General features: G+C 36.2%; 3 protein-coding genes across 6 annotated transcripts in view; 1 reads left to right on the plus strand and 2 right to left on the minus strand.

The window, feature by feature from the left end:
• Nucleotides 1-4,483, minus strand: part of LOC105841561 (trypsin-7) — a 47,192-nt gene extending 42,709 nt beyond the window's left edge. The window contains exons 1-2 of the mRNA XM_062674628.1: nucleotides 4,306-4,483; nucleotides 4,071-4,132 (exon numbers count right to left, since the gene is read on the minus strand). Coding sequence (XP_062530612.1) covers nucleotides 4,071-4,132; nucleotides 4,306-4,345 — 102 coding nt within the window. The 5' untranslated portion in view covers nucleotides 4,346-4,483. The remainder of the gene's footprint in view (nucleotides 1-4,070; nucleotides 4,133-4,305) is intronic.
• LOC101742589 (serine protease snake) lies at nucleotides 1,764-24,931 on the minus strand. 4 transcript variants are annotated; one of them, XM_062674622.1, is made up of 10 exons: nucleotides 24,721-24,931; nucleotides 24,579-24,649; nucleotides 22,120-22,167; nucleotides 18,911-19,571; nucleotides 15,332-15,394; nucleotides 15,008-15,072; nucleotides 14,057-14,242; nucleotides 3,081-3,137; nucleotides 2,346-2,744; nucleotides 1,764-2,161 (listed from the first exon to the last, which is right to left on the minus strand). In XM_062674622.1, the coding sequence occupies exons 1-10, from the start codon at nucleotides 24,761-24,763 to the stop codon at nucleotides 2,153-2,155; spliced, it is 1,602 nt and encodes a 533-aa protein (XP_062530606.1). In that variant the 5' UTR covers nucleotides 24,764-24,931; the 3' UTR covers nucleotides 1,764-2,152. The 4 variants fall into 4 exon arrangements, with proteins under 4 accessions (XP_062530606.1, XP_062530605.1, XP_021203301.1 ...); XM_021347626.3 differs by lacking the exons at nucleotides 1,764-2,161; nucleotides 2,346-2,744; nucleotides 3,081-3,137 and adding exons at nucleotides 8,631-10,216; nucleotides 10,618-10,781; nucleotides 11,612-11,831 and having other exon boundaries at nucleotides 18,911-19,244; nucleotides 24,721-24,837; XM_004925573.5 differs by lacking the exons at nucleotides 1,764-2,161; nucleotides 2,346-2,744; nucleotides 3,081-3,137 and adding exons at nucleotides 8,631-10,216; nucleotides 10,618-10,781; nucleotides 11,612-11,831 and having other exon boundaries at nucleotides 24,721-24,837.
• On the plus strand, nucleotides 15,481-18,142 carry LOC110386615 (uncharacterized). Its single transcript, XM_038018471.2, has 2 exons — nucleotides 15,481-17,039; nucleotides 17,623-18,142. The coding sequence occupies exons 1-2, from the start codon at nucleotides 15,977-15,979 to the stop codon at nucleotides 17,664-17,666; spliced, it is 1,107 nt and encodes a 368-aa protein (XP_037874399.1). The 5' UTR covers nucleotides 15,481-15,976; the 3' UTR covers nucleotides 17,667-18,142.
• Nucleotides 24,932-25,618: the final 687 nt, after the last annotated feature.

Here is a 25,618-nt window from a genome sequence, read left to right on the forward strand (position 1 = left end):
TGTTTAAGTATATTGGAAAATACGCATTAACTTCGGCAGTCACGAATTCATACAGTATACATACCGTACGAAATTACAGTAAAAAAGAAAACAGAGTCCAATAAAACAAAATGAATATATCATCAATGTTTATGCCTTATTTAAAATTTAAAGCTATGCCTTAAAAACTAAAGATAAGATCTTTATACAATTTAAATGCGACCACACGAGAACGACCAGCTATCAAATAAAAAAGAGAATAATCAAAATCACATTAAAAAAAAAAAGAGTTGAATCATAAACTTTTTCCTTATTCGAAGTCGGTTAAGAATAAAACACTTACCGGTAAACGACATCAAAATAAACGCGAACAAGTAATTATTCCTCATAATTGATAGGCAAATATTATTATTATTATTAATAAATATAGAATATTATTATTTGTTTATTTCTCGCATTTGTTTTTATTAACGAACACTACGTACACGTGTTGGCTCGATATCTTGGTGTTACGGACTAAAGGAAGTGTGTATTATAAACCTGTTTCTGTTTTTTTGAGTAGCGCTAAAAGTCTTTTCAAAATTATCCTCTTCGCCTCATTATTTTTAATCACAGCAGGAAAATTAGTCTGCGGCTTAAAGACAGCTGTTGCTCGTGCCTCTGTCAATAACGATGTCAATAAATGTAAAACAGGCTATTGACCTTGAGCATTCAAGCAATTTATTACTTAAAGATCTCTATATGTAATAATAGGCGACGAATCGCAGGCGGTCATCTAGTTTAAATTATAATTCCTTGTACTATGGGGACCAGAGACTTATATATAAACTATTAATATACTTTTCAATATAAACATATATTGGATACTCAGATTAGTAATTAATAAGCTTGTTCATTACACAAATTTTCGCCTCAAGTGGGAAACGAAACCTGGTAGAGCTAGCTGTCAGGGGCGCTGCGTCACAAAGTCAGCGAATAAAATGACAAACTCACGACCCCCTTGGAGTTAAATAGCTGCCCCACCCTTCAAATCGGAACGCGTTATTAGTCGGTGGCAGATATAGGAGAGGTGTTGGTATCTATTCGGCGGGCTTTTTGTTTCCTCTTCATTCATCTTCATTCTCTCCTTCATTCCAAAGCTGGATGGTACGTGGCGGAAAAGATCTTTGGAAAGGCAATGTCGATGAACGCAGTGGTTCTAGAGAATATGGATGAACTCTGCTCCGGTGGCGGGAGGTGTGATGGTAAAAAGAAGATGAGGGGATCATCTCGAATAATTCCTCAGAGCATTCCCCATGGAACATATGGCTTTCAAGTCACCCAGTTAGATATATGATGTGAATAGCTTCGTTCAAGATCATCACAGCGTGAAACGGAACGCATATCCTTATTTTTTATATTATCTGTGAATTTTTAACTTAATCACGACATAGGCGCCTTTTTTTCAAACAATTTATTTAATTATTATTGTCGGACTAAAAGTATATCACATTAGTTCCTCAAACCGACTTATTATTTGTCCCGAGCGTGGACAAGCTTTCAGATATTATTCTTTCGGATTGGAGATTCAACGTAGCTTCATTTTTCGTTGAAGTGAATGGGTTGCTGTATCTTTTACAAGACCGATAGACTCTGATCATATAACATCTTATGTTGCTACTCTTTAGTTTCACAAGCGATGCTGAATTTTTTGGCTAAATTAATTTTACTACTGGAGGATATAAAATGTGGCTCTTTATTGTGGTGTAATTTCTGAGCACGATGTATATAAAATGAAACAAAGATTTATAATATTAAGCTTTGTTATAATAAATTTGCGAAATTAATACAAAATATAAAGGAAATATACACAGTCATTATTAAGAAGAAAAAAAATCATATTATCAAATTACAAACAAAACAGTTAAACTCTTCAAGAGGGGTAGTTGGAAAACAGTTTTAATGTTATTTTCTACCACAATAGTTTCAACATATTGCTTGCTATCCAAGCCTACTTCTTATTCTTATCTTGAGAACTGGTAGAATAGTTGAGCATCACATCGGTACTATCTACAAGTTTTGATGTTTAATAACACAAATGCTACCAAAAGTCGTCTATCTACATTTAAAATAAAATATGTTTTGTTTCTTTTTTTTTAAGAAGAAGACAGCAAATGTTGGCAGTCTTCGGTGACTAATAAATCTGTTGAAATTCGGAAATTTAAATTATAGAGGATAATTTGATTTTAACATTAAAACCGTAAAACTGTTCTAATTATTTTTAACAAATCATTTTGGCTGATCAATGGTCTTCTAATAGAAATCTATGTGTTTGTTACGTTATCATCTATTTCAAAAGTTCTGACATCTATTTTAGGGAAACTAACCTCTGTGGTGGTATAATTATTTACTTCTTCAGGCACATTCGATTCTGAGTCTCTGCTTTCGAAATTGAAATCGTCTTTCTTCAGATCTTCATTTTCGTTCAGCTTTTTTCCTGTATTAGATTCAATGGTGGCTTTTGGTTGAATACCCAAACCGTTCTGGTAATAATTGTGGTTTATTAACAGATTGAAGGTTATATTCTGTAGTCCATCTTTTGAAATCGGCGCAGTAATTATATCTTCAAATGGCAAGATGAAAAAGCTCCTGGTAGATTCCACTTCTGCTCCGAAGTTCACTCGTATAGTTTCTTTGTTATCATCAATTAAGATCACCGGAGCTAAATTTATTGTAGTGATATGAATTTCATTTCCTACGCTTTCTGCAGGTGGTGATAACTGATTCTGCGGACGTAAAATGTAAATAGATATTTATTGTGTAATAGTAGTTATTAGTAGTAATTAGTTATTAGTAGTAACTACTAATTTAAGGATCCTTGAGTGGAGACCACGTACTGGCAAGCGCAGTGTGGGACGGCCACCTACGAGATTGACCGACGACCTGGTAAGAACCGCTAGGTCACGTTGGATGCAGGTGGCAAAGGACCGGCCGCACTGGAGATCACTTGGAGAGGCCTATGTTCAGCAGTGGACAATGGACAGGCTGAGATGATGATGATGATTTATGATGATATTAAGGTCTGGTTTTAACGAGTGTAACTAATTTTAAGGGATACTTACTGGAATATAAAACGGTTCTACTGGATAATCCCAATCCCAATTCCAATGTCTCGCTACCTGTAATTAAAAAGCAGCTATTTTAAAAATCGTTTTTTTTTAAATGAGATTTTTCTCGTCAGCATGAAGGAATTAGGAGTTTGATGATGGTGCTCATTACCAATGTAAAAATAACATTTTTGAATATAACTTAATTAATGATTGTATATTCTTATTTTGTTTATATTAACAACTTGCCAAGTTGATCTGTAATTTTTTTGGTTGATTAAAAAAAAAAACTATTGATAAATATAAATTTATTCGCACGCTTTATATCTCTATCTCAGTCTTGATTACTGTACTTAAGTCTTGATTAATCGGCACATTAGGTGGTATAAAGTTCACATAAGAGACAAACATATTTCATATTATTGTTTATCACTTGGGAATATTATCAGTCGAAGTGTTTCTATTATATCATGTTGACCTATTGTAATCTTAAACTGATTATTGACGCGTGTAGACTAATGTATTGGATTTTTGTGATATAAAATTAGTCAAAAGTATATAAAAAGTTGATATACCTTTCGATAAGAGCAAATCTATACTAATATTATAAAGGGGAAAGATTTGTTTGTTTGTTTGTAATGAATAGGCTCCGAAGCTACTGAACCGATTTGAAAAATTCTTTCGCTGTTTGGAAGCTAAGCTAGTCCCGAGTGACATAGGCTATAATCTTTTTTGAAAAAAATTAGGAATCCTTACTAAAACTTAATGACTTTGTAGAACACATTATTATTTACAAAAAGTGTCGCGACAGCATATGTCTAACTATTATGGTTATACCGTAATGTATGTAAATATAAATGTTCTTTAATTTTAAAAAATAAAATAACGTCAAATATCGTTGAAATTTATGTTAAAGACCCGAGAGGAGCCGGAGCGGGCCGCTTGTAGAATATATACGAGGAATATTCACGTGCTAATCATAGTACAGTCTCAAATAAAACTTACTCTTTGCCTTGTCGTATATTGATTATCAGTTTCGCTTATCGATATCTCTTCGATCGACTGTACTGAAAATATTAAAAAATAGTTTTGTTGTTAATACGTACATTTGATTGTATGTTTTTAGTGTATTCCGCTCAACTGGATCCAATATTTCTACATTATCAAAGTTTGTTAGCGGTTCTTTATGTTTTTTTTTTGCGTAGCTTACTAAAGATAAAAATTATGTTATTAAACTCACCCCCACACAATGCTACAACGAAAACGATCACAAAATTCATTTTGACGAACACATTTGCTGTTTTTTAAATTAAAATTAAAAAAAAAAAAAGCGTTCCTTGCGAACGTCAGGGCGCGAACGCAAATTTTAAAATATAAAATAATAAGGCTTGATTTTGGTATGTGATGTGATTTTTAGTAAATTGTGACCTTGATGTAACTGGTCTTAATATTTTGACCTTTAATTTAAATATAAGGTAACCGGAATCTACGTCAATAGCGCTTTTGCGACTATAAAATACTAGCGGCCCGCTCCGGCTCCGCATGGGTCTTTAACAAAAATTTCAACGGTACTTGACCTTGTTTAATTTTTTTTTAAATAAAAACAACACTTATAGCTGCATAACTATAATAGTTAGACATATGCAGTCCCGACACTTTTTGTAAATAATAATGTGTTCTACAAAGTCGTAGTACATTATTTTATTCTAGCATCAATAGTTTTCGCAGGACACGCGATGTAAAGAATATTTTAGGTAATTTTTTTACACCTTGGGTTATATTATTGGAGCTTTAGTAAGGATAACTAATTTATTTTTTAAATTTCTAGCCTATGTAACTCGGAAATAATGTAGCTTTCAAACAGTGAAAGAATTTTTTAAATCGGTTCAGTAGTTTCGGAGCCTATTCAATACAAACAAACAAACAAATCTTTCCTCTTTATAATATTAGTATAGAAGTATAGATTAGTATAGATGTAGAGCAAAAATATATTTTTTATTTTACATTCGATATTTGTTTGTTCCATTAATGACTTTTAGCCAAGACTGACTGGTGGTAGGACCTCTTGTGAGTCCGCACGGGTAGGTACCACCGACCTGCCTATTTCTACCGTGAAGCAGTAATGCGTTTCATTTTCAAGGGTGGGGTAGCCGTTGTAACTATACTGAGACCTTAGAACTTATATCTCAAGGTGGGTGGTGTATTTACGTTGTAGATGTCTATGGGCTCCAGTAAAGTAAGTTTTAAAAAGGATTTTCAACAGTAGGTAGCGTCTTGACTTTGACATTGACAGAGAATGCTGACGGTCATATGGGTATACTTCTCTACTTTTGAAGCCTCTAATTATATTATTGTACTCGCCCTAAAACAATTAGAATAATATTTTTCATATATATCATTTTCTGGATACTTATAGATTTAAGGTTAATTAAGTTCATGTAACATAATCATGGTGTAATTTTACTTTCATTGTTTTGTAATCTTTTTTTTACTCTATATATCGTGTCGTTTTCAAGGACTTCATAGAAAAATCATCGATACAAAGTACCAGGATCACAGAACACGTACGGAGTTGTTGCGGGGCAGGTGCGTTCAATTATGGAAAGCACTTGTTGCGCGCCATGAAACTGAGTGGACCAACTTAAGTGTGGAACTTGCCTTGTACGGCGTTCATAATGCAGGCAATATTCCGAGTCAGTTCTTTGAGAATATGAGGCCCCGGTACTTCGTGACTATAATCGATACGTGTAGGAAGTTTGAAAATTAGTTTCCTAGTTGATTTAACTTCAATATAGGTTGGACAGATCTAGTTTTCTCTTTTATAATAACGTCTATTAATTGTTGGATTAGCAAGTATTCACATTACCATCATCATATATTTTGAATGTGGTAATAAGCGTTTTCCTTATTAAAAACTGGTCTTGGACTCAGAAAACAGGTAAAAAGAAACCTGTTTAATACATTTTGCACTTCATAAAATATTTCGTTGGTAAAAGGAAAATGATTGTTGTGGAAGGTAAAGCAGCTATCAGTTCTGGTTCAAAGTACAAGTTGTTGTAATTCGAATTCAGATCTTTTTAACATTCAAACCTTGTAAAGATACAATCCCCATTTTATTTTATAAAACTTCGTCTCAATATGTCTGTTTTTATTTTTCTTACATTTCAAACTACATATTATGTACTAGCTGTGCCCGCGACTCCGTCCACGTGGAATAGCGACTTTGGGCAGTAGTTTTAGGACATATCTTTTGGTTTATAAACACCGTCATTTGGGTATTTAAAAAAACTAGAGATCCCGCAGTAGTCGAAATTCGACTATAATTAATTGGAATTGTAAGTTTGTACACTATTATGATTGTATTTTATACTTCTATAATCACAAATTTCGCCAAGACTTCACTATAAAAATATTACAACAATATTTAATCTCAATTTGACAACAGACGTCAAGAACAAAAGTTTGACAATAAATAGTATGCATGCGTGTGTGCGTCAAATACATGGTATGTAGTGTATGTAATGTTTTCTTTATTGATTTAATGTATCTTTTATGCATTATTTAAAAAAAATATTAGTATTGTGCACTTCTTCTCTATATTCTTTATAAGTGTGGAAAAGTTCATACTCCTCCGTCCGCGCAATTTTCGTAAAAAGGGATACAAAGTTTTTGCTTCACGTATTAATATATAGATGTAATTTAAAGTAATGCTTCTCTATAAACGACATTAGACGTATAGCCATCTGGGATCATACAGGTTGCTAGGATTGCTAACATGTGACCGAGGTACATAACCGTGTGATCGAGTTGACTATGTGAAAAGCTGTTAACACTTAGATCTACACCCACTACTTTTAGCATCTGACCTTGGGTTTTATTTATTATTATCACGAAACATAGGCTCACTAGAAACTGGGCAATTGCTGTCTGAACCCTCTGAGATCTCAGACGGATTTTCCTATCAGTAAAGGTCTTAGACACAAGCGATAGTGCATAAGCCTCGCGATCGGTAGTGAGACGTGCTTCTCGTTCTTCAAGTGTCTGTTGAGACCGGGCGTTTCCTGTCTGAACCCTCTGAGAGCTCAGACGGATTTCCCTATCAGTAAAGGTCTCAGACTCAAGCGTTAGTGCATGAGCCTCGCGATCGGGAGTGAGACGTGTTTCTCGTTCTTCAAGTGTCTCCTGAGACCGGGCATTTCCTGTCCGAACCCTTTCAAAGCTCAGACGGATTTCCCTATCAGTAAAGGTCTCAGACTCAAGCGATAATGCCTGATCCTCGCGATCGGCAGTGAGACGTGCTTCTTGTTCTTCAAGTAACTCCTGATACTGGGCATTTGCTGTCCGAACCCTCTGAGAGCTCAGACGGATTTCCCTATCAGTAAAGGTCTCAGACTAAAGCGATAATACATGAGATTCCCGATCGACGTGCGTCACGCTGTGCCCTGTTCTCCCTAATTCGAGTGGCCATCATTCGATAACGATGTGAACTCAATCGAGATTATCGCTGAGCCGAAGTTTCTGTAACACGAAAGCTCGCCTGACATTCCTAAGATGTAGTGAGTCTTGCTTCATGGTTTTCTTCAGATTACTGTGATCGAATTAATCTCATCCTTTTAGCATTCCCGCTGCACTGGGAGAGGTTGGATCTTTTTCCGAGGCATTCTTACAATAAGTAGTACCTATTAACACAACGTTTTTTGGTAAACACGTACTTATCATAAAACATAACTTATCATAAAGCTTACCACAATAAATTATTATATCTTCCATGTACGGACAGCGACTAGTTACGATTTTATTATATGTATAGATTGATATTGATGATGATGATGATTGATGATATTGATTGATAATGATGATATTGATGATGATTGAAGATAAATAATAATGAAAGTTTTATCAAGAAAATAATTATAATATGAATTGAATTTGTATTGTGTAACACTGGCAAATCCAAGTAGGGCGTTATCGGGCGCAATCGGAATTCCCGAATACGCGTCACTAGGTGTCAGTCAACAAGATTCGCGCGATTTTATGTTCAACTTAATAATATCTTCGTAATCTATATGCATAATACGTGAAGCAAAAACTTTCTATTCCTTTTTACGAAATTCGCGCGGACGGAGGAGTATGAAATTTTCCACACTTATAAAGAATATAGAGAAGAAGATCACAATGCTAATATTTTTTTAAAATAATGCATAAAAGATACATTAAATCAATAAAGGAAACATTACACACACTACATACCATGTATTTGACGCACACACGCATACTATTTATTGTCAAACTTTTGTTCTTGACGTCTGTTGTCAAATTGAGATTAAATATTTTTTATAGTGTAGTCTTGGCGAAATTTGTGATTATAGAAGTATAAAATACAATCATAATAGTGTACAAACTTACAATTCCAATTAGTTATAGTCGAATTTCGACTACTGCGGGACCTCTAGTATAATTTAATATAAGTGGTATCATAAAATAGTGTGTTAGACTTATTTATTTTTGAAGGTAAATTCCCCTAATAAAAAAACGAATAGGAGAGTAAATGACAAACCACAGATATGTAAACTTCTTCTATTTATATTTTTCACAAACTAAGGTTAAATTATAATAATACAATGTTTTGTCTTGTAAACCAGCAATATTGGTGAATAATTACATTTAAAAACAAAGTTACCTAGTCCTGTTGATTTCTTAAATGCTTGTACGATTCACGGTCCGTATTACATCCTATGTCATTATATGAAATATTTTAACGCCCAAGAATAATTGAAGCCGTCAGTCCAAAAGTGACCTAACGCACAATTTTTCATATTCGTCTTTGTATGTTTATTGCAATTTATTTAAAAGATAATAAATTTTGATGAAAAACCGGCCTATCCCTAGTTTCGCCCATAGATAGCAAATGTCTTAGTAAATATTATTTTATTTTTAGCGTGTAGTCTTTTTGCCTACGAAGCAGCGTAAAAGTAAATTCAGACCTCATTATCTCGATACTATGGTAAGCTTAGGCCACTTATACGCTGACGTCCTCAATGAACAGTCTACGATTTCGTAGTAACGCGATCGACTATCTTTTCGTTTTTACGCGAGTTTCGAGGTAAAAGTAATTTAATTAAACGACATGTCATTTTATTCAATAAATAAATACTAGATGATGATTGTTTTTTTTTTTTGATAACGCCATCTTGTTATGTGTTTAAAGCGGTTAGTTGCCCTCAATTAAGAAAAATAGTATTATTATTCGCCCATAGATGTCGGGATGAGTTGATTGTTGGAAACATGAATAAAGCAACATTTTCTGAAAATAAATCGTAGCTAGATCGATTTATTGCCCCCGAATGCCCCTGTATACTAAATTTTATGAAAATCGTTGGAGCCGTTTCCGAGATTCAGATTATATATACATTAATATACCAGAATTACTCGTTTAAAAGTATAAGATTGTCCGCCGTTTACCATAAGCTAAAAGTTTCTTCCTGTTTTGGCTACGGCAGTGATTCGGACACATCCTGTATATATTATCATATGTATACGGGGTGTGTCAAAATCGTTCTCGAAGTATACTGTCGACTATATGAGGCCATCAGCGCAAAAGTGGCCTAACCCACAATTTTTTATATTCAAGCTTATATATGACGTATATTGGAATTTATTTAAAATATATGAAATTTCGATGCAAAACCGGCCTATCCATAGTTTCACCCATAGATAACAGATAACTTAGTAAACATTATTTTTGCGCATATTGTTTTCTTGCTTACTCAATTTTAAATTCATGAAAATTCAAACCCATTTGCCTCCATACTTACTATTGTAAGCTCAGGCCACTTTTACGCTGACGGCCTCATATGTTCATGTTGATTAGCGTTACACTCTCTCGGTAAACTTTAGACAAAAACGAATAAAAAGCGACAACGGTTTTGAAATTGTCGGCCAAGTTGGCTTTACGTAGTGACATTCTTGTTGACAGGCCAAACTTTTTCTTCTATCCAGTCTATAAAGGATGATACCCTAGTGTAAACTCCTGGTATGTTAGGTTGTGCACAACCAATACCAAATGACGTAACACCGACAATGTAATAGAGATTGTACGTTGACCTGAAGTTCAAGGAAATCTTCACTTGGAGGGGTCCTCCAGAATCACCCTGAAAACATAAAAAACCTTTTATTGGGGCTGGTGACGTCATGTTTTATAAGAATTGTGAAGCCAACGACTTTGTATGAGGAATCTATTTTCAATTCTTTGTCGAAACGTAGAAAAGAATTTCAGATCAGAGAAGCATATATAGTTTAGTTTGTCCAATTCAGTATCAAATCGATCTATTTCTTCTACTTTCTTTATCTAGGTTCACCTTCAACTTACTACTTCATTTCCTCTACTGTTCCTCCTAATCAAATCTTATAACAGTATATAACGACGTATATAGTTTATAGGTTTGGCAATAACGGTGTTAACGTTAAGAATAAACATTCATAGCACTTGTCTTTTCTATTGTAATAAAATCGTTTTAATATCAAAATCAAAATAATTATAAAGTTCACAAACCTGACATGCATCCACGCCTCCTGCTAGTACGCCAGCACATAGCTGTGTTTCTTCAAGTCCACACCAATTCCTGCTGCACCAAGGTTGCAATAGTGTTTCGCATTCATCTGAATCTATAAAGTCCACTACCGCTGCTTGTAATTCGGCTGAGATGTTCCTGCTACCTGGTATTTAACAATATACAGCAAAATTGAGGTGATATTATTGTAGGATTGATAAAAATGTAACATATGAAAAGAGTGTGGAACGGAGCGTTAAGATGTGAGTGAGAGAAAACGGTTAGAAAGGAAAAAGAGAAAGACAGCGAAAAGCAAGATAGCGAAGACTGAATGAGTAGGTATAAAAAATATGTCAGTTAAGTGTTAAGTTAATTTTTTATTATAATAACAGAGAAGATTTTGGAAGAGAACAATAAAAATACAACAGTGAAATAGTTATGTTTCATGCGCCAAGATCCCAATTCTACATTATTAATTTGAAAAGCTGATTGCAGTCTCCCAATTTGGGTTGGTATGTGTGATGATAGTCTGTAATTAAATACTAAATTAATTAAGCTCATCGAAGAGACATCACCACGGTAATTAGTATTTTCAGTTATTATCAACTGCGTTCAGCAAAGATCGCGGTTGTCCTTAGCCAAATTGGCTTTTAAAGTGTTGGGAGTACTCAATAGAGCGAAGCGGCGCTTCGTGCCTCAAATCATGAAACACGTTGCATTTTCCCGCGATGAAATGTCCCCTCCACGGTATTTTCTGAGCGCTATGAAACTTTTTAAATATCTGGTGTTAAGTGGTTATTATTTGGATTTGAGATCATTTACGAAGCAGTGATAACGACAAGTGGTCCTTTCTAACTTATTTTTATTGGTTAGATGGATGGGTGAGCTCACGATCCACTTGGTGTTAAGTGGTTATCGAAGCCCGTAGCTATCAACGACACTGAGATATGAGTTCTAAGTCTCAGCTTTTATAGTAAAACTACTGGCATATTTTACCTTCTTGTAAAACTCCCCAGCCGGTGACGGTGGCGAAAGATTCCAATTCCGTTATGTCTTCTTTCGTCCATAGACACGCAGGTTGTACAAAGTATGAGTAATTAATCCCCCACTCTAATTCTAACAAAGCTACATCGTTATATTTGGTCGGAGACTTGTAATCGGGATGAACGTAAATTGCTTTTATCTTGGAGTCCTGATAGTTATCTCTTGGTTTTTTCTGAAATATCAAAATTATTGTGTTCGGCAAATGCATCTATCTGACTGTAAGCAAAAAGGTTCTATAAAAAAATAGTTTAAAAAAACTAACAAATACGCTTTTATAGAAAATCCAACTAAAAAATAAAAAATAAATTTTAATAAATTTGAATTAAAAATAGTGTAAGAAAAAATGATTTTATTGTATCAAAATCATGTTCAAAGATTCCGTTACATACAAACATACATACGTCTGAAGCTAATAAAAGCGTATTAAATAATTATATATTCTTATATCACCATAAGTGCAAGTATTTTTAATGTTGCTTAGATGGGTGGACGAGCTCACAGCCCACCTGGTATTAAGTGGTTACTGGAGCCCATAGACATCTACAACGTAAATGCGCCACCCAGCTTGAGATATAAGTACTAAGGTCTCATGTATAGTTACAACGGCTCTTCAAACCGAAACGCATTACTGCTTCACGGCAGAAATAGGCCCCCAATAACAATTTTCTAGTTGGTACCTAGGTGGTAAACTAGGTGGTACCTACCCGCGCGAACTCAGAAGAGGTCCTACCACCAGTAATTACGTAAATTAGAATTTTGCGGGTTTGATTTTTATTACACGATTTGGTAGTGGTAGATGATGGTTGTAGGGCCACCAGTGCCACAATAAGCAGTCCGTAATTGGATGGACAGTTTATTTCCAATCACAGACAGTACAACAATATTCAGAAGAAGGAGAAATTACGGAGAACAAAAGCACAGATAAAGCGGTAGGAAGTTCAAACCCAATATTAGAAAATAGACAAAACAATAGATCGAAACAAAGCAAGAGAGTACGCGTAAGTCGAGGAGTGACACAGTCTTAGCGTGGCGTTGATCAAACCCGACTATGCTTGTGTAAATAATATAATTTTGAGTAGTGCTGTGAATGTATGGTTGTTTGGCGTATTTGTGTACTGTATGAGAGTGTGTTATAGAATACGTAAATAAATATGATATAATATTAAATATTAAGTAGGTGTGCAATGTAAATCAATAAATAATATGAACTAATATACATAAATATAGTAGAAACACGTACACACGATGTTATTCCTTCACCGTGGAAGTCAATCGTGAACATTTGTTGAGTACGTATTTCATTAGAAAAATTGGTACCCGCCTTGGATTCGAACACCGGTGCATCGCTCAACACGAATGCACCGGACGTCTTATCCGTTAGGCCACGAGGACTTCAGGTGTGCAGAATGTTAATTTTTTTTAATTGTGCATAAAAAATACTTTAAATCAATAAAAAAAAACATTACACACCCTACCATGTATATGATAACACATGCATACTATTTGCTTATTGTCAAACTTTTCTTATTGCTCTATAGTCTGTGGTCAAATTGAGAATAGATTAAATATTGTTTGCCTTTGTTAATATTTGTTTAAAGTGGAGTCTTAGCGAAATCTGTGAAGAAGTAGAATAGTCTTTGACAATAAAATCATAATATTGTTTATACAAACTTATAATTTCAATGAATTTCGACTACCGGAGATCCACTAGTATATAATAATTATGAGAGGTGGCCTGACAATAATAATTATAATGACTGCTAGAAGTGACTTGTCTAGAATCTATATATTAATAGGTGAAGCAAAAACTTTGTATACCTTTTTACGAAAATTGCGTGGACGGGGGGGAGGGGGGAGTATGAAATTTTCCACACTTATAGAGAATATAGAGAAGAAATGCACAATGCTAATATTTTTTTAAAATAATGCATATAATATACATTAAATCAATAAAGAAAACATTACACACACTACATACCATGTGTTTGACGCACACACGCATGCATACTATTTATTGTCAAACTTTTGTTCTTGACATCTGTTGTCAAATTGAGAATAAATTAAATATTGTTTGTCTGTGTTAATATTTTTATAGTATAGTCTTGCCGAAATTTGTGAGTATAGAAGTATAAAATACAATCATAATAGTGTACAAACTTACAATTTCAATTAATTATAGTCGAATTTCGACTACTGCGGGACCTCTAGTCTCTATTATTTTTAAACGAGCTAATGCGTAGAAGGGGAAGATATTTATAATTTATGTACCTTTGAAAAGTTTGTAGTCAAGCCTCTTTAATGTACAATAAGTAATAATAAGTAACTGACAGAAGAAAGATTTAATCTAAATGAATATATAGGTAGTTGTATGAAATTTGCATAAATTTTTGTACTTACAGCGTAGAGATTTTTGTAACTCAGTCTCACAATCTTTGGGATCGGATCTGATATATCAGGATTATCCTTCAGCGGTGCTTCTGAACAGTGAGCAGCAGTCAGTAAGAAAAATGGACTGATTAGGGAGCTTCCGCATTTGAATACGTAATCCGAATTTTTATCCCACGGGGACCATCCAACAGCGCCCTAAATTGTCATGAAATCATTATGCAGTTTCAAGTTATGCTCATGATTTCTGGATGGTATTTATAGTTGCAAAAGAAACACGACTTATACAAACAATTTGGAGACATTAATCAATGTCTACACGCTAGGTACTACCACTACCTTACCTATTTGTACCGGGAATCAATAACGTATTCCAGATCGAATGCTTATCGTATCCGTAACCATCATATTAATATATAAAAATTGATATTTGGGGTTCATGACTCAAGGTGAGTGGCGGCATCCTCATTATAATAATTTATATGGACTTTGGTAAACACATAACATCAGATGAGAGGTCGGAAGTATCTGGCTAATCGAAAAGTAAGTTTAAAAATAGCTGCAGCATTTGTAAGACATAAAGAACAAACCGACATAATGTGAACTTGTAAAAGCCGAAAGTCAATATTTTGACCATTAATTTTAAGGTACCTTTTTTGTTTTTTTTTATTGCTTAGCTGGGTGGACGAGCTCACAGCCCACTTGGTGTTAAGTGATTACTGGAGCCCATAGACATCTACGACGTAAATGCGCCACCCACTTTGAGATATAAGTTCTCAGGTCTCATGTATAGTTACAACGGCTGCCCCACCCTTCAAACCGAAACGCATTACTGCTTCAGGGCAGAAACAGGCGGGGTGGTGGTACCTACCCGCGCGGATTCACAAGAGGTCCTACCACCAGTCATTACGAAAATTATAATTTATTCATACCTTATTCATAATATTTATATTTTTCACTCACCATATGTGGAAATTCACCAGGGAATGTATCTCTTCCTCCGACTGCAGCATCCGGATTGTAATGACCTAACACCAAAAAATGTTAGTCCTTAACTCAAGTGAGTTTGGCACAAGATATATCCTTCCAGGACTAAATAGCAATTCTTTCAATTATTGTGATAATAATATAATGTAAATATTATGATAACAAGCAGGACTTATTTACATTGGATTATTGTTGGAGAAGTCAATGTTGTATTAAAATGAGTAGTTTTTTCACTTACGAACCAATTACGTAACTCTCGTCACATTCAAAGTGACTGGTTAAGTTAAGAAAAAAACTCACAGATGTAATCTTCAGTGTCTATTCGCTCCATTGCGTTTAATTTCCAAATTTGTTCTCGGCATTCTGTAAAATAGATCATTGAGTACTTTTTTGTCAACGAATCGATTTTTGTAATAGAACACTATGTTCTATGTTCTCGACTTGATATATATATGTCAGAGGAAGCAATGAGTCGAGTTGATTCTTGTTTACATGCTTAATGTTTATTATTATTAGTTTTACGTTGTAATTACTTTTATAATTCCTAACTTTATTTTATCTTGTTTGTAACGTTTTTCTATAACTTTAAAACCTTTCATAAAAATAAACTGTAATAAAAGGTCCCATAACTGTAAATCACGTAGGCAGCGACCAATCAGAGCAGAGCGTCTTGTCTCGAGCGTGGTCGAGGCGCCATCTTCACTTTGGAGAAAGCTTGTATTGTGGTGTGACGCATTTTGTATTTTGTGAGCATAAAAACGTATCGAGTTGGATCGTTGGATAATTTGGATATAGTTAAAGTGAGATTGGTGCACCGAACTCGCTGCTCGGTCTAAACTGTTGTATTCCTACAATATTACCGTGGAATAACAAAATATTGTATAAACTGAATTAAACTACTGATAAAACGGCATCCATTGTGTTTTGTGCTCGCACTTTAACCCCATGACGCCCACTAAGCCCGCAGCCACTAATGGCGATGTCGACGAGGAGAGCCTTTCCCCGACATCAGAAGTGGGATCGGTGCAGGCACAAAACGTGAACGGACAGATAACAGCAAATGATGGGTGGCGTGCTTTATTTGAAGCACAACAAACCAGCATGAAGCTACTCGTGGAGGCTTTGACTAAACCACCGAATCTTGAGGATAAAAACATCACGCTGCCTAAGTTTCAACCGGATGATGCAAACACTGACGCCCGCGCCTGGCTGGCCACGGCGGACATTTGCTTATCGGATCGTGAGATACAGGGAAGTAAATTAATTCTCATTCTTAGTAAGGCTATGAAAGGGTCGGCTGCAACATGGTTTTCTCAAATCGTTTTTCCTAATATGAAATGGGTAGAATTTAAGGAAATTTTTATTTCTCGATTCGTTACGTTAGAAACATGTGCAGCGACGTTATTGAAGATGCTTAGTGGTAAACCACAAGAAGGTGAATGTCTTGCTGCATATGCAAGCCGTTTATTTACCTTACTCATGTCACGATGGAGTAATTTAGAAAAGGAAGAAATGGTGGTGTCTTTAATACTTGCACACATGGGACAAATTGAGCCACGGTTACAACGCAATATTTTTGCGGAAGAAATAACAACCCGCTGTAAAATGCAACGCGAACTAATGGCTTTTTCTTATCGCAAACGGAGCTACCAAGAGATGACAAAAGCCGTTGCAAGCAATACGCACGATAACAAACTTCCTAAATTAAGTTCTGGTTCAACAAAATGTTACGCTTGTGGAAAGCTTGGCCATAAATCTAATGAATGTTTCAGTCGATCGCATGAAAAACAGCAAACAGCTCCGATCTTTGAACACCCTGACACAGTTGAGGGTAAGCGTGCCCCTGTGACTTGCTACAAGTGTGGTGTTGAAGGTCATGCGGCATCGCGGTGCTCAAAAACATGGTCAGTTGCAAGTAATAGTGCACAACCCACCGTCGCACCCAGCGTCGTGAAGCGGGTGAACGTGTGTTGTATGAAACCTGTCACCGGGATAATTACACAATTTGGTGAGCAGTTCTCATTTTGTTTTGATTCTGGTACTGAGTGTTCCTTAATTAAAGAGAGCGTCTCTCGTAAGCTTGTCGGTACATTACAGCACGCTATTGCTACATTGTGTAACATGTAACTCACAAATTTGGATAGGATGGCGAGGTGGCCATAGGATGGCGAGGTGGCCATAGGATGGCGAGGTGGCCATAGGATGGCGAGGTGGCCATAGGATGGCGAGGTGGCCATAGGATGGCGTGGTGGCCATAGGATGGCGTGGTGGCCATAGGATGGCGTGGTGGCCATAGGATGGCGTGGTGGCCATAGGATGGCGAGGTGGCCATAGGATGGCGAGGTGGCCATAGGATGGCGTGGTGGCCATAGGATGGCGAGGTGGCCATTTTATTGCTATTAGTCTGTTAACGGCGAAGTGGCCGTTATGGATGGAATTAATTTAGAATGTAGCGTGGAATCTATTAGGATTCAGATCGGAATACGAAACAGAAATGGAGTTATTGCATAAAGGATCAAATGTAAGGATCCTGTAATGTCCTGGGTCAGGAGTGGCCGAGACGTACAAAAATAAAGTTTCTTTTTTTGCAGATAGCGATGATGCACGGCCTTCAACATCACACGAGGACGTGTGATATGTCAGGACGGCCGTGTCAGAGGAAGCAATGAGTCGAGTTGATTCTTGTTTACAAGCTTAATGTTTATTATTATTAGTTTTACGTTGTAATTACTTTTATAATTCCTAACTTTATTTTATCTTGTTTGTAACGTTTTTCTATAACTTTAAAACCTTTCATAAAAATAAACTGTAATAAAAGGTCCCATAACTGTAAATCACGTAGGCAGCGACCAATCAGAGCAGAGCGTCTTGTCTCGAGCGTGGTCGAGGCGCCATCTTCACTTTGGAGAAAGCTTGTATTGTGGTGTGACGCATTTTGTATTTTGTGAGCATAAAAACGTATCGAGTTGGATCGTTGGATAATTTGGATATAGTTAAAGTGAGATTGGTGCACCGAACTCGCTGCTCGGTCTAAACTGTTGTATTCCTACAATATTACCGTGGAATAACAAAATATTGTATAAACTGAATTAAACTACTGATAAAACGGCATCCATTGTGTTTTGTGCTCGCACTTTAACCCCATGACGCCCACTAAGCCCGCAGCCACTAATGGCGATGTCGACGAGGAGAGCCTTTCCCCGACATATATATGTACTCTTAGTAGGACACCCTGTATATCTTTATGAACTTAAGTAATCATATTATAAGACGATTCAACAGATAAATTCAAAATTCAAAATCATTTATTTTAACTTAGATGTCAGTATGACACACTTGTTGAATGTCAAAATACAAATAACAATGTTAACTCTACCACCGGTTCCAAAAAAAGCCACACTCCTGCGAAGAACCGGCGAAACAAACTCAGCGGGCTTTTTTTTTTGTTTTTTCCTCAAATATTTTCTTTTTTTTTAAATAAATAAAAATATTTACAATAAAAGAAAAAACAAGTCAAAAAATACAATTAAAATAATAATAATAATAATAATGAAAAATGAAAAGGCCAGGAGCGAGCGCCTCATATAATAAATAATGCTTCTATATCAATTACTCACGGGAATCTAAGTGAACCGTAAAATGTTGGTGTTTAATATAGAATGCGCGATCCTGAGAGATTTAAATTGTCTGCTAATCTCGAATAAAAATAGGAGCACATCAAATGTGACTTAGAATGCTAATAAAAAAAAAAAAGAGGATATATTATTGGTGTAGATATAACGTAGAACAAAATTAAATGTAGGATGAATGTTAAAATGCTAAGTTGTATCACCAGGCTACGAGAGCAAGAATGATCGTTAAGGAATCTAAACTACTTACTGGTTTCACTGATACGCGAGCCTTTTCTAAATATAGGCAGTTCGAATTCTTTACACGGAGGATCTGGTTTTACAATGACTCTATTATTCTTCTTTGGAAAATTTAATTCAGAATACAATATTTGGAAAGAGTTTAAAGTCTGTATTGATGGTTCTTCGTCTTCGGTATTGATTCTGGTCGTAATGTTTTCTTCTTTTATGTTTTCTTTGATTTTAGTTTGATTGTTTAAAACCGCATTGCTTATTAGTTCACTATTTGGTTCTTTAATAGATGCCGATAGAAGACCATTATTGTTTGTTTTATTGAATTCTGAGCTTTGTATTTTGTCTGTACTCTGTAAAGGAATATCATTTGTTTCATTCACAGCAGTCCTTGCTTCTAACGTAATTTCGTTTTCTTCTTTATCATATTCTATCACAAACTTCAATAGAATGTTTTGTTTTCCCTCACTATTTATAGGTGGTAAATTATAATTTTGTAATTGAGGTATCACTTTGATTTTTCTCGTTGAGTTAACTTGGATTATTGGTTGGATTAATATAAGATCATCAGGGGCGGAACTGTATGCAAAAGGTGGAAATCTGATGCGGTGTAGCCAAGGTTTGTCGTCGTTTTCCAATGGAGACCATGTACCTAACGGAAAAGATGAATTTTCGTTTTTCTGTAAAATGAAATTATAATATCAATAAAACAATATAATATAAAGCAGCAGTTTGTTATAATTTGAAAGTTTCAAGTTGCAAAAATTCATGAGGTTTATCGCAAATTATCTTTAAGTGTTACTTTCATACATTAACTATACTTGCTGTATTCAGATTAGAGCCCCGTGAGCTCATCTACATGCCCTCGCATTACCCCTAAATTACAAACTTAGATAGGAAAAAAAAGACGAATACATTGCATGACTAGTTGGTAGGGATGGGGAAGACCGCGTTATTTTATTTTTATCACTGCAACTCCCACCATGAAATCAGAGTAAATAACCAACTATTTAATTAGAAAATATACTCTTAAATTAGTATTAAAGCCTTTGTCAAACAGAACGCGTAATTAGCGCGCGTCAGAGCGCTACGCTATGACGCCGAGATGTGCTGTACTACTATGGTAACATACCGTCAAACAGAGCGCCAGCGCTATAGCGCTTATAGCGCTGGCGCTCTGTGTGACGGTATGATACCGTAGTCGTACAACACATCTCGGCGTCATAGCGCGGCGTTAGTTTAGCGCTCTGACGTGCGCTAAGTACGCGTTCTGTTTGACGAAGCCTTAATAGGGAAAAACGCCCGGTCATCGTTCTCGTCGAAACCGTCGCTTGCGACGAAGGGCTTGCCGAGTAAATTAACCCACAGACACAGCCCACTGAGGTTCTCACCGGATCTTCTTAGTGGGTCGCATTTCCGATACGGTGATAGATTCTGCGAAGCACTGCTTTTGCTAGGATTAGTGTTAGCAGCGTCGTCAATTTTAAGCCCCGTAAGGCTACGCTGAAATGGTCTCTCAAGACCACCAGCTTAAGGAGGAAAAAAAGAGAAAAAAACATAATGACACGTCACTTAGTTATGCTTGAATATATAGTATAGATTAGAATAGTAGCTGAAAAATAATTAAAATGAAATTGTAATGTAAAAAAAAAAATTTTTTGTCCAGTGCCTATTCTCCCTCTGAGATCCCCGCGTTGAGAGAACACGGGGAATATGTGAACTACCGGAGCCACCCACTGACTTTCCTGTAATCTCGTCCGTAAGACAAATCCCCGCCCGAGACAAAACCCAGGAGAGGTCGTTTGAAGTCGTCGTGGCCTAAAGGATAAGAAGTCCGGTGCATTCGTGTTGAGCGATGCACCGGTGGTTGAATCCCAGGCGGGTACCAATTTTTCTAATGAAATACGTACTCAACAATTGTTCACGATCGACTTCCACGGTGAAGGAATAACATCGTGTAATAAAAATGAAAACCCGCAAAAAAAAAATTATTTGCATAATTACTGGTCGTAGGACCTCTTGTGAGTCCGCGCAGGTAGGTACCCACCACCCTGCCTATTGCTGCCGTGAGCAGTAATGCGTTTCGGTTTGAAGGGTGGGGCAGCCGTTGTAACTATACTAAGATCTTAGAATTTATATCTCAAGGTGGGTGGCGCATTTACGTTGTAAATGTCTATGGGCTCCAGTAACTACTTAACACCAGGTGAGCTGTGAGCTCGTTCACTCATCTTAGCAATAAATAAAAAAGGTAGGAGAGGTTTATGGTCAATACTGCAACAACACGCCGAGGCCGGTCAGCTAGGATATCGAGGTGAATCGACGATTCTACGTCGGTCGTCACGATAGAGACTCATCAGGTCGTGGTGCTTTTGATGTTCTGGAATAACCCGCTGATCCAAAACCAGCCTACAGGGTTGGAGCATTATATAACCGGTCGCTCTTTGTTGTTGCTTGGTTGACACGGCGGCAAGCTAGAGATATATATGTTGCCACGCGACCTCAGCCTCTTTGAACTGGAGATGCCGCCTTGAATCGAAGTTGGACAAACCCCCCCCCCCCCCTCCTTCTCCCGGCCAGAAGGTGGTGTCGGGAGATATGACATCACATTCTTCTACCTCCTCCTACGAGATTAACTCCTACCGCTGATCATAGTCTTTTAGGATAAATCGCTGCCGAGGATTGTAGACAATACGGTCAACAGCGACAATTCCTGCCCAATTTGCGCGACTACGGTACGACGATGCTCCACCCACGCGGGGAAGGCAGTGTCAATTGTATCAAAATCTAGTGTCATTATCACGGGAGAACATTTGGCGATATTTATACATTGTTAATGACATGGGCCACGATTGCGTGTAAGTTGCTGACTCATCTTCCAACGTAGTTTTATGGAGGTATATTAATTAACTTAAGATATGTTTCCTTCTAACAAGTAAACAGGTTCGGAATCAAATGTCGTACTCAGACATTTGTAGTTTGTCGAATTTTAAACCGAATGGTATCTGTTTAGCTTATCCTGATTCTTTGTCCAAGCTTTAGTGCATCAGATTGGCTCTTTTGATTGAAACTTTCGCTCATACATAAGTCTATGCAGTTCATGCACCAGTGGCTTCGGGTTTTCTCTGTTGAATCCAGTTATCTTGTGAGTATTTAGATGTAGGCGCTAAATTTAGGTATAGTGAGAAAAATGGATTATTTCGATAGTGACGTGTTTAATTTATTACTTACGCTGTTTACAATGCGATCAACGGGTCCCCATATCCAATCGTCTTCTTTCTGTAAGAATTTTTTATTTAATATAATACTGGCTACTGATTTGATAAAATTAGAATTTGAGAATTTGATAGAGTTTCTGATATTATGACATAAATTATGTTGAGGCTAAATTAGTCCGTACCGGTCACATTAGTTCCCAGATTTAGTTTAGTGGACATCGGTCACATTCATAATTATGATTTAAAGTGTAAATCAACGATAATAATTCGAAGTGTATCGAAAAAATATAATAGTTTAGTTTACAGTTAAAATAAAAAATATAAAAAACAAACGTGTGGCACTCGGGAACTGAAGCGATAAAGTTAATGCATAGCATTTTCTATCAATTTATGCAATTATAATTAGACAATGATAATTTATTATTAAAACAATAATAAAACGAGACCACGCTATATTAAACATTAATAAAAGCAAAACCTTAACTGTCCCCTTCACACTCATAAGCTAGATCGCGCGAGAGAGAGATTGGCAGACTTTTCATGATGCGCATGCAGTGTGACGTCACGCCACGCGCTTATTCATAAACACTACACAAACGCAACGTTTGAATGTGTTGAACGCGAGCTACATGGTAGGCGGCGTGATGGGTGTAAGGTTTTTTTCGTTACGGAATTTCATGATTCGGTCGCCGCGCTCAAGGCCCGCGATAGAAGCTAGTTAGTTACGTTTTTATGTCCTAACGATTCAATCGATCATCGTGAAATATTGCACACAGGAGTACAATGAAGGCATAGAGTACTTAATATCCAATTAAAAAGTTCTGCTTCTGAGAGATAGATTATTTTTCTACATTAGTGTTAGTGAACTAGCATAGAAATCAGCACTAAATAATTACTTAGTCAATATAGTTTTCAGAACTTTCTCTGAGACTTAACGAAATGTTGATTAAACAAAAAAAACAGTTTCTAATCGTAAAAAGATTTAGTAAATCCCTGTTATATAAAATAATCGATTTGAGAATAAATATAATAACAACACACACACACACACACACACACACACACACACACACACACATACATACACACACACACACACACACACACACACACACATCGTTTATGAATCAGTCAGTCAGAATGAAGAATTTTATATGTATTGATAGGATTGATAGGCATCAATAAAAGCCTGTTGACAAGACTACGCGAATGCTGACCACCTTGGGGCACAAGGTCGAATACTAGGCAATGTCCCTTTAAAACCCTTCAAATTGGAATCTACAATCACTTCGGGCCAAGAATTTATAGGATATGATGTTAATTGTATTTCTTCTAAGGAAATTCTTTCTTGACTTTCTTAATGCCATTTTATAATTATGGGTACCAGAAACAGAGGACTATGAGGACTTTTAGCAAAATTCGTCGTTAAATCAATATTATATTTATATATGACTTAATTTTCTTCTTCCTGTAGTCTCGACCATTAAAGGAACCGTATCTGCTAATAGAAGTAGTTTTAATAAAGTACCGAATTATTTTTTTACTATTCTAATCTAATTATTTATTAAAAATTAGAAGCCTTAAATGGCGTTGGGCAGGTCATGTGATCAGAGAGAGAAGAAAAGACAATGGATGGTATCATATAGAAGGTAAAAGGAAAAGCGGTAGACCGCAAAAAAATGGGATGACGACATAAGAAAACAAGTGGCAAGCGTCACATGCAACAGAGTGACTCAAGAAAGACATGAGTGGAAAAGGTTGGAGCAGGCCTTTGTTGATTGGCAAACAGATCTACAGAACATAAGTAAAATTCAAATAAGAGACTAGATTAAGGTTCACATTAAATTTAAGTTTTTTTTTTTATATATTTAATCATATAATTGTAATAATAATATGGTACTTTGTTGTTGTTGTAAATGCTTTACATTCTTTGTACATTGTTGTTACTAGTGGTAGGACCTCTTGTGAGTCTGCACGGGTAGGTTACCCTGCTTATTTCTGCCGTGAAGCAGTAATGTGTTTCGGTTTGAAGGGTGGGGCAGCCGTTGTAACTATATTTGAGACCTTAGAACTTATATCTTAAGGTGAGTGGCGCATTTACGTTGTAGATGTCTATGGGCTTCATTAACCACTTAACACCAGAAGGGCTGTGAGCTCGTCCACCCATCTAAGCAATAAAAAGAAAAAAATATGGATCTGAATATAAGGCCATTCATTCATAATAAAGTATCTTAACTATATTTCAATGAAAGGAATCTAATGTCTAGTCTAAATAAGGACATTTTGAAATGATCAGTTTTAAAAACGAATTATGGAAATCCAATACCGAATTATGGAAACTGCTATTATTTCTATTTTGTCCCTGGTGAAGATAGGTACAGAATAATATAAACTCAACTGTAGTGATTATTAAGGTCACATTTGTGTGTAGCGCGTATGTGTGTGTTAACGTCTAAGTATAAAATCACTCACTATGGCTCTTCGTTTTATTATTTTCTCACGGTTGCCTCCGACTCGGGGAGACGTGGGCACAGTGTTGTGAACTGAAAAGTAGAGAATCGAATATGATAAAAAGCATTAAAAAAAACATTGCCCCGATATTGGTTGAACTTACCTGAATCGGCAAATAAAATTATGAATAAACAGCAGAAATACATGTTAACGAATCACGCGGCTACTTTGCAAAATGACTTGAGCACAACTGTGGCATTTCGAAATTGATCGCACGATTTTTTGTATATTCATTTATATAATAGGAAGATTTTCCTGTACGCTTGATAATATTATGTTCCGCGGCGATCCACCAAGAAACGGGTTACGATCTTACATTATTTTAAAATGTGTAAATCAAAATCGAGCTAATATAATTGAAGCACTAAAAAACATATAAAGGTATTTGATATTCTTTTAAACGAGGAAAACCAGAGAGTCTTTAAAGAGATTCTGACCAATTTTTGTATGTAGCATCACTTACAAGGTCAGGTATTAAGCCAAACTACTTTTATTATGTCGCATTTTTTTTTTTTTTTTTGCTTAGATGTGTGGATGAGCTCACAGCCCACCTGGTGTTAAGTGGTTACTGGAGCCCATAGACATCTACAACGTAAATGCACCACCCACCATGAGATCTAAGTTCTAAGGTCTCAGTATAGTTACAACGGCTGCCCCACCCTTCAAACCGAAACGCATTACTGCTTCACGGCAGAAATAGGCGCGGTGGTGGTACCCACCAGTGCGGACTCACAAGAGGTCTTACCACCAGTAATTATACGCAAATTATAATTTTGCGGGTTTGATTTTTATTCCGCGATGCTATTCCTTCACGTATTACGTGTTTATGAATAAGCGCGCGGCGTGACGTCGCACTGCATGCGCATTATGAAAAATCTGCCCATCTCTCTCTCGCGCCGTCTAGCTTATGGGTGTGAAGGGGACAGTTAATGTTTTGCTTTTGTTAATGTTTATAAATATAGCGTGGTCTTATTTTATTATAGTTTCAATATTAAATTATT

The sequence above is a fragment of the Bombyx mori genome, chromosome 21, assembly GCF_030269925.1.
Source record: "Bombyx mori chromosome 21, ASM3026992v2".
Lineage (NCBI taxonomy): Eukaryota > Metazoa > Arthropoda > Insecta > Lepidoptera > Bombycidae > Bombyx > Bombyx mori.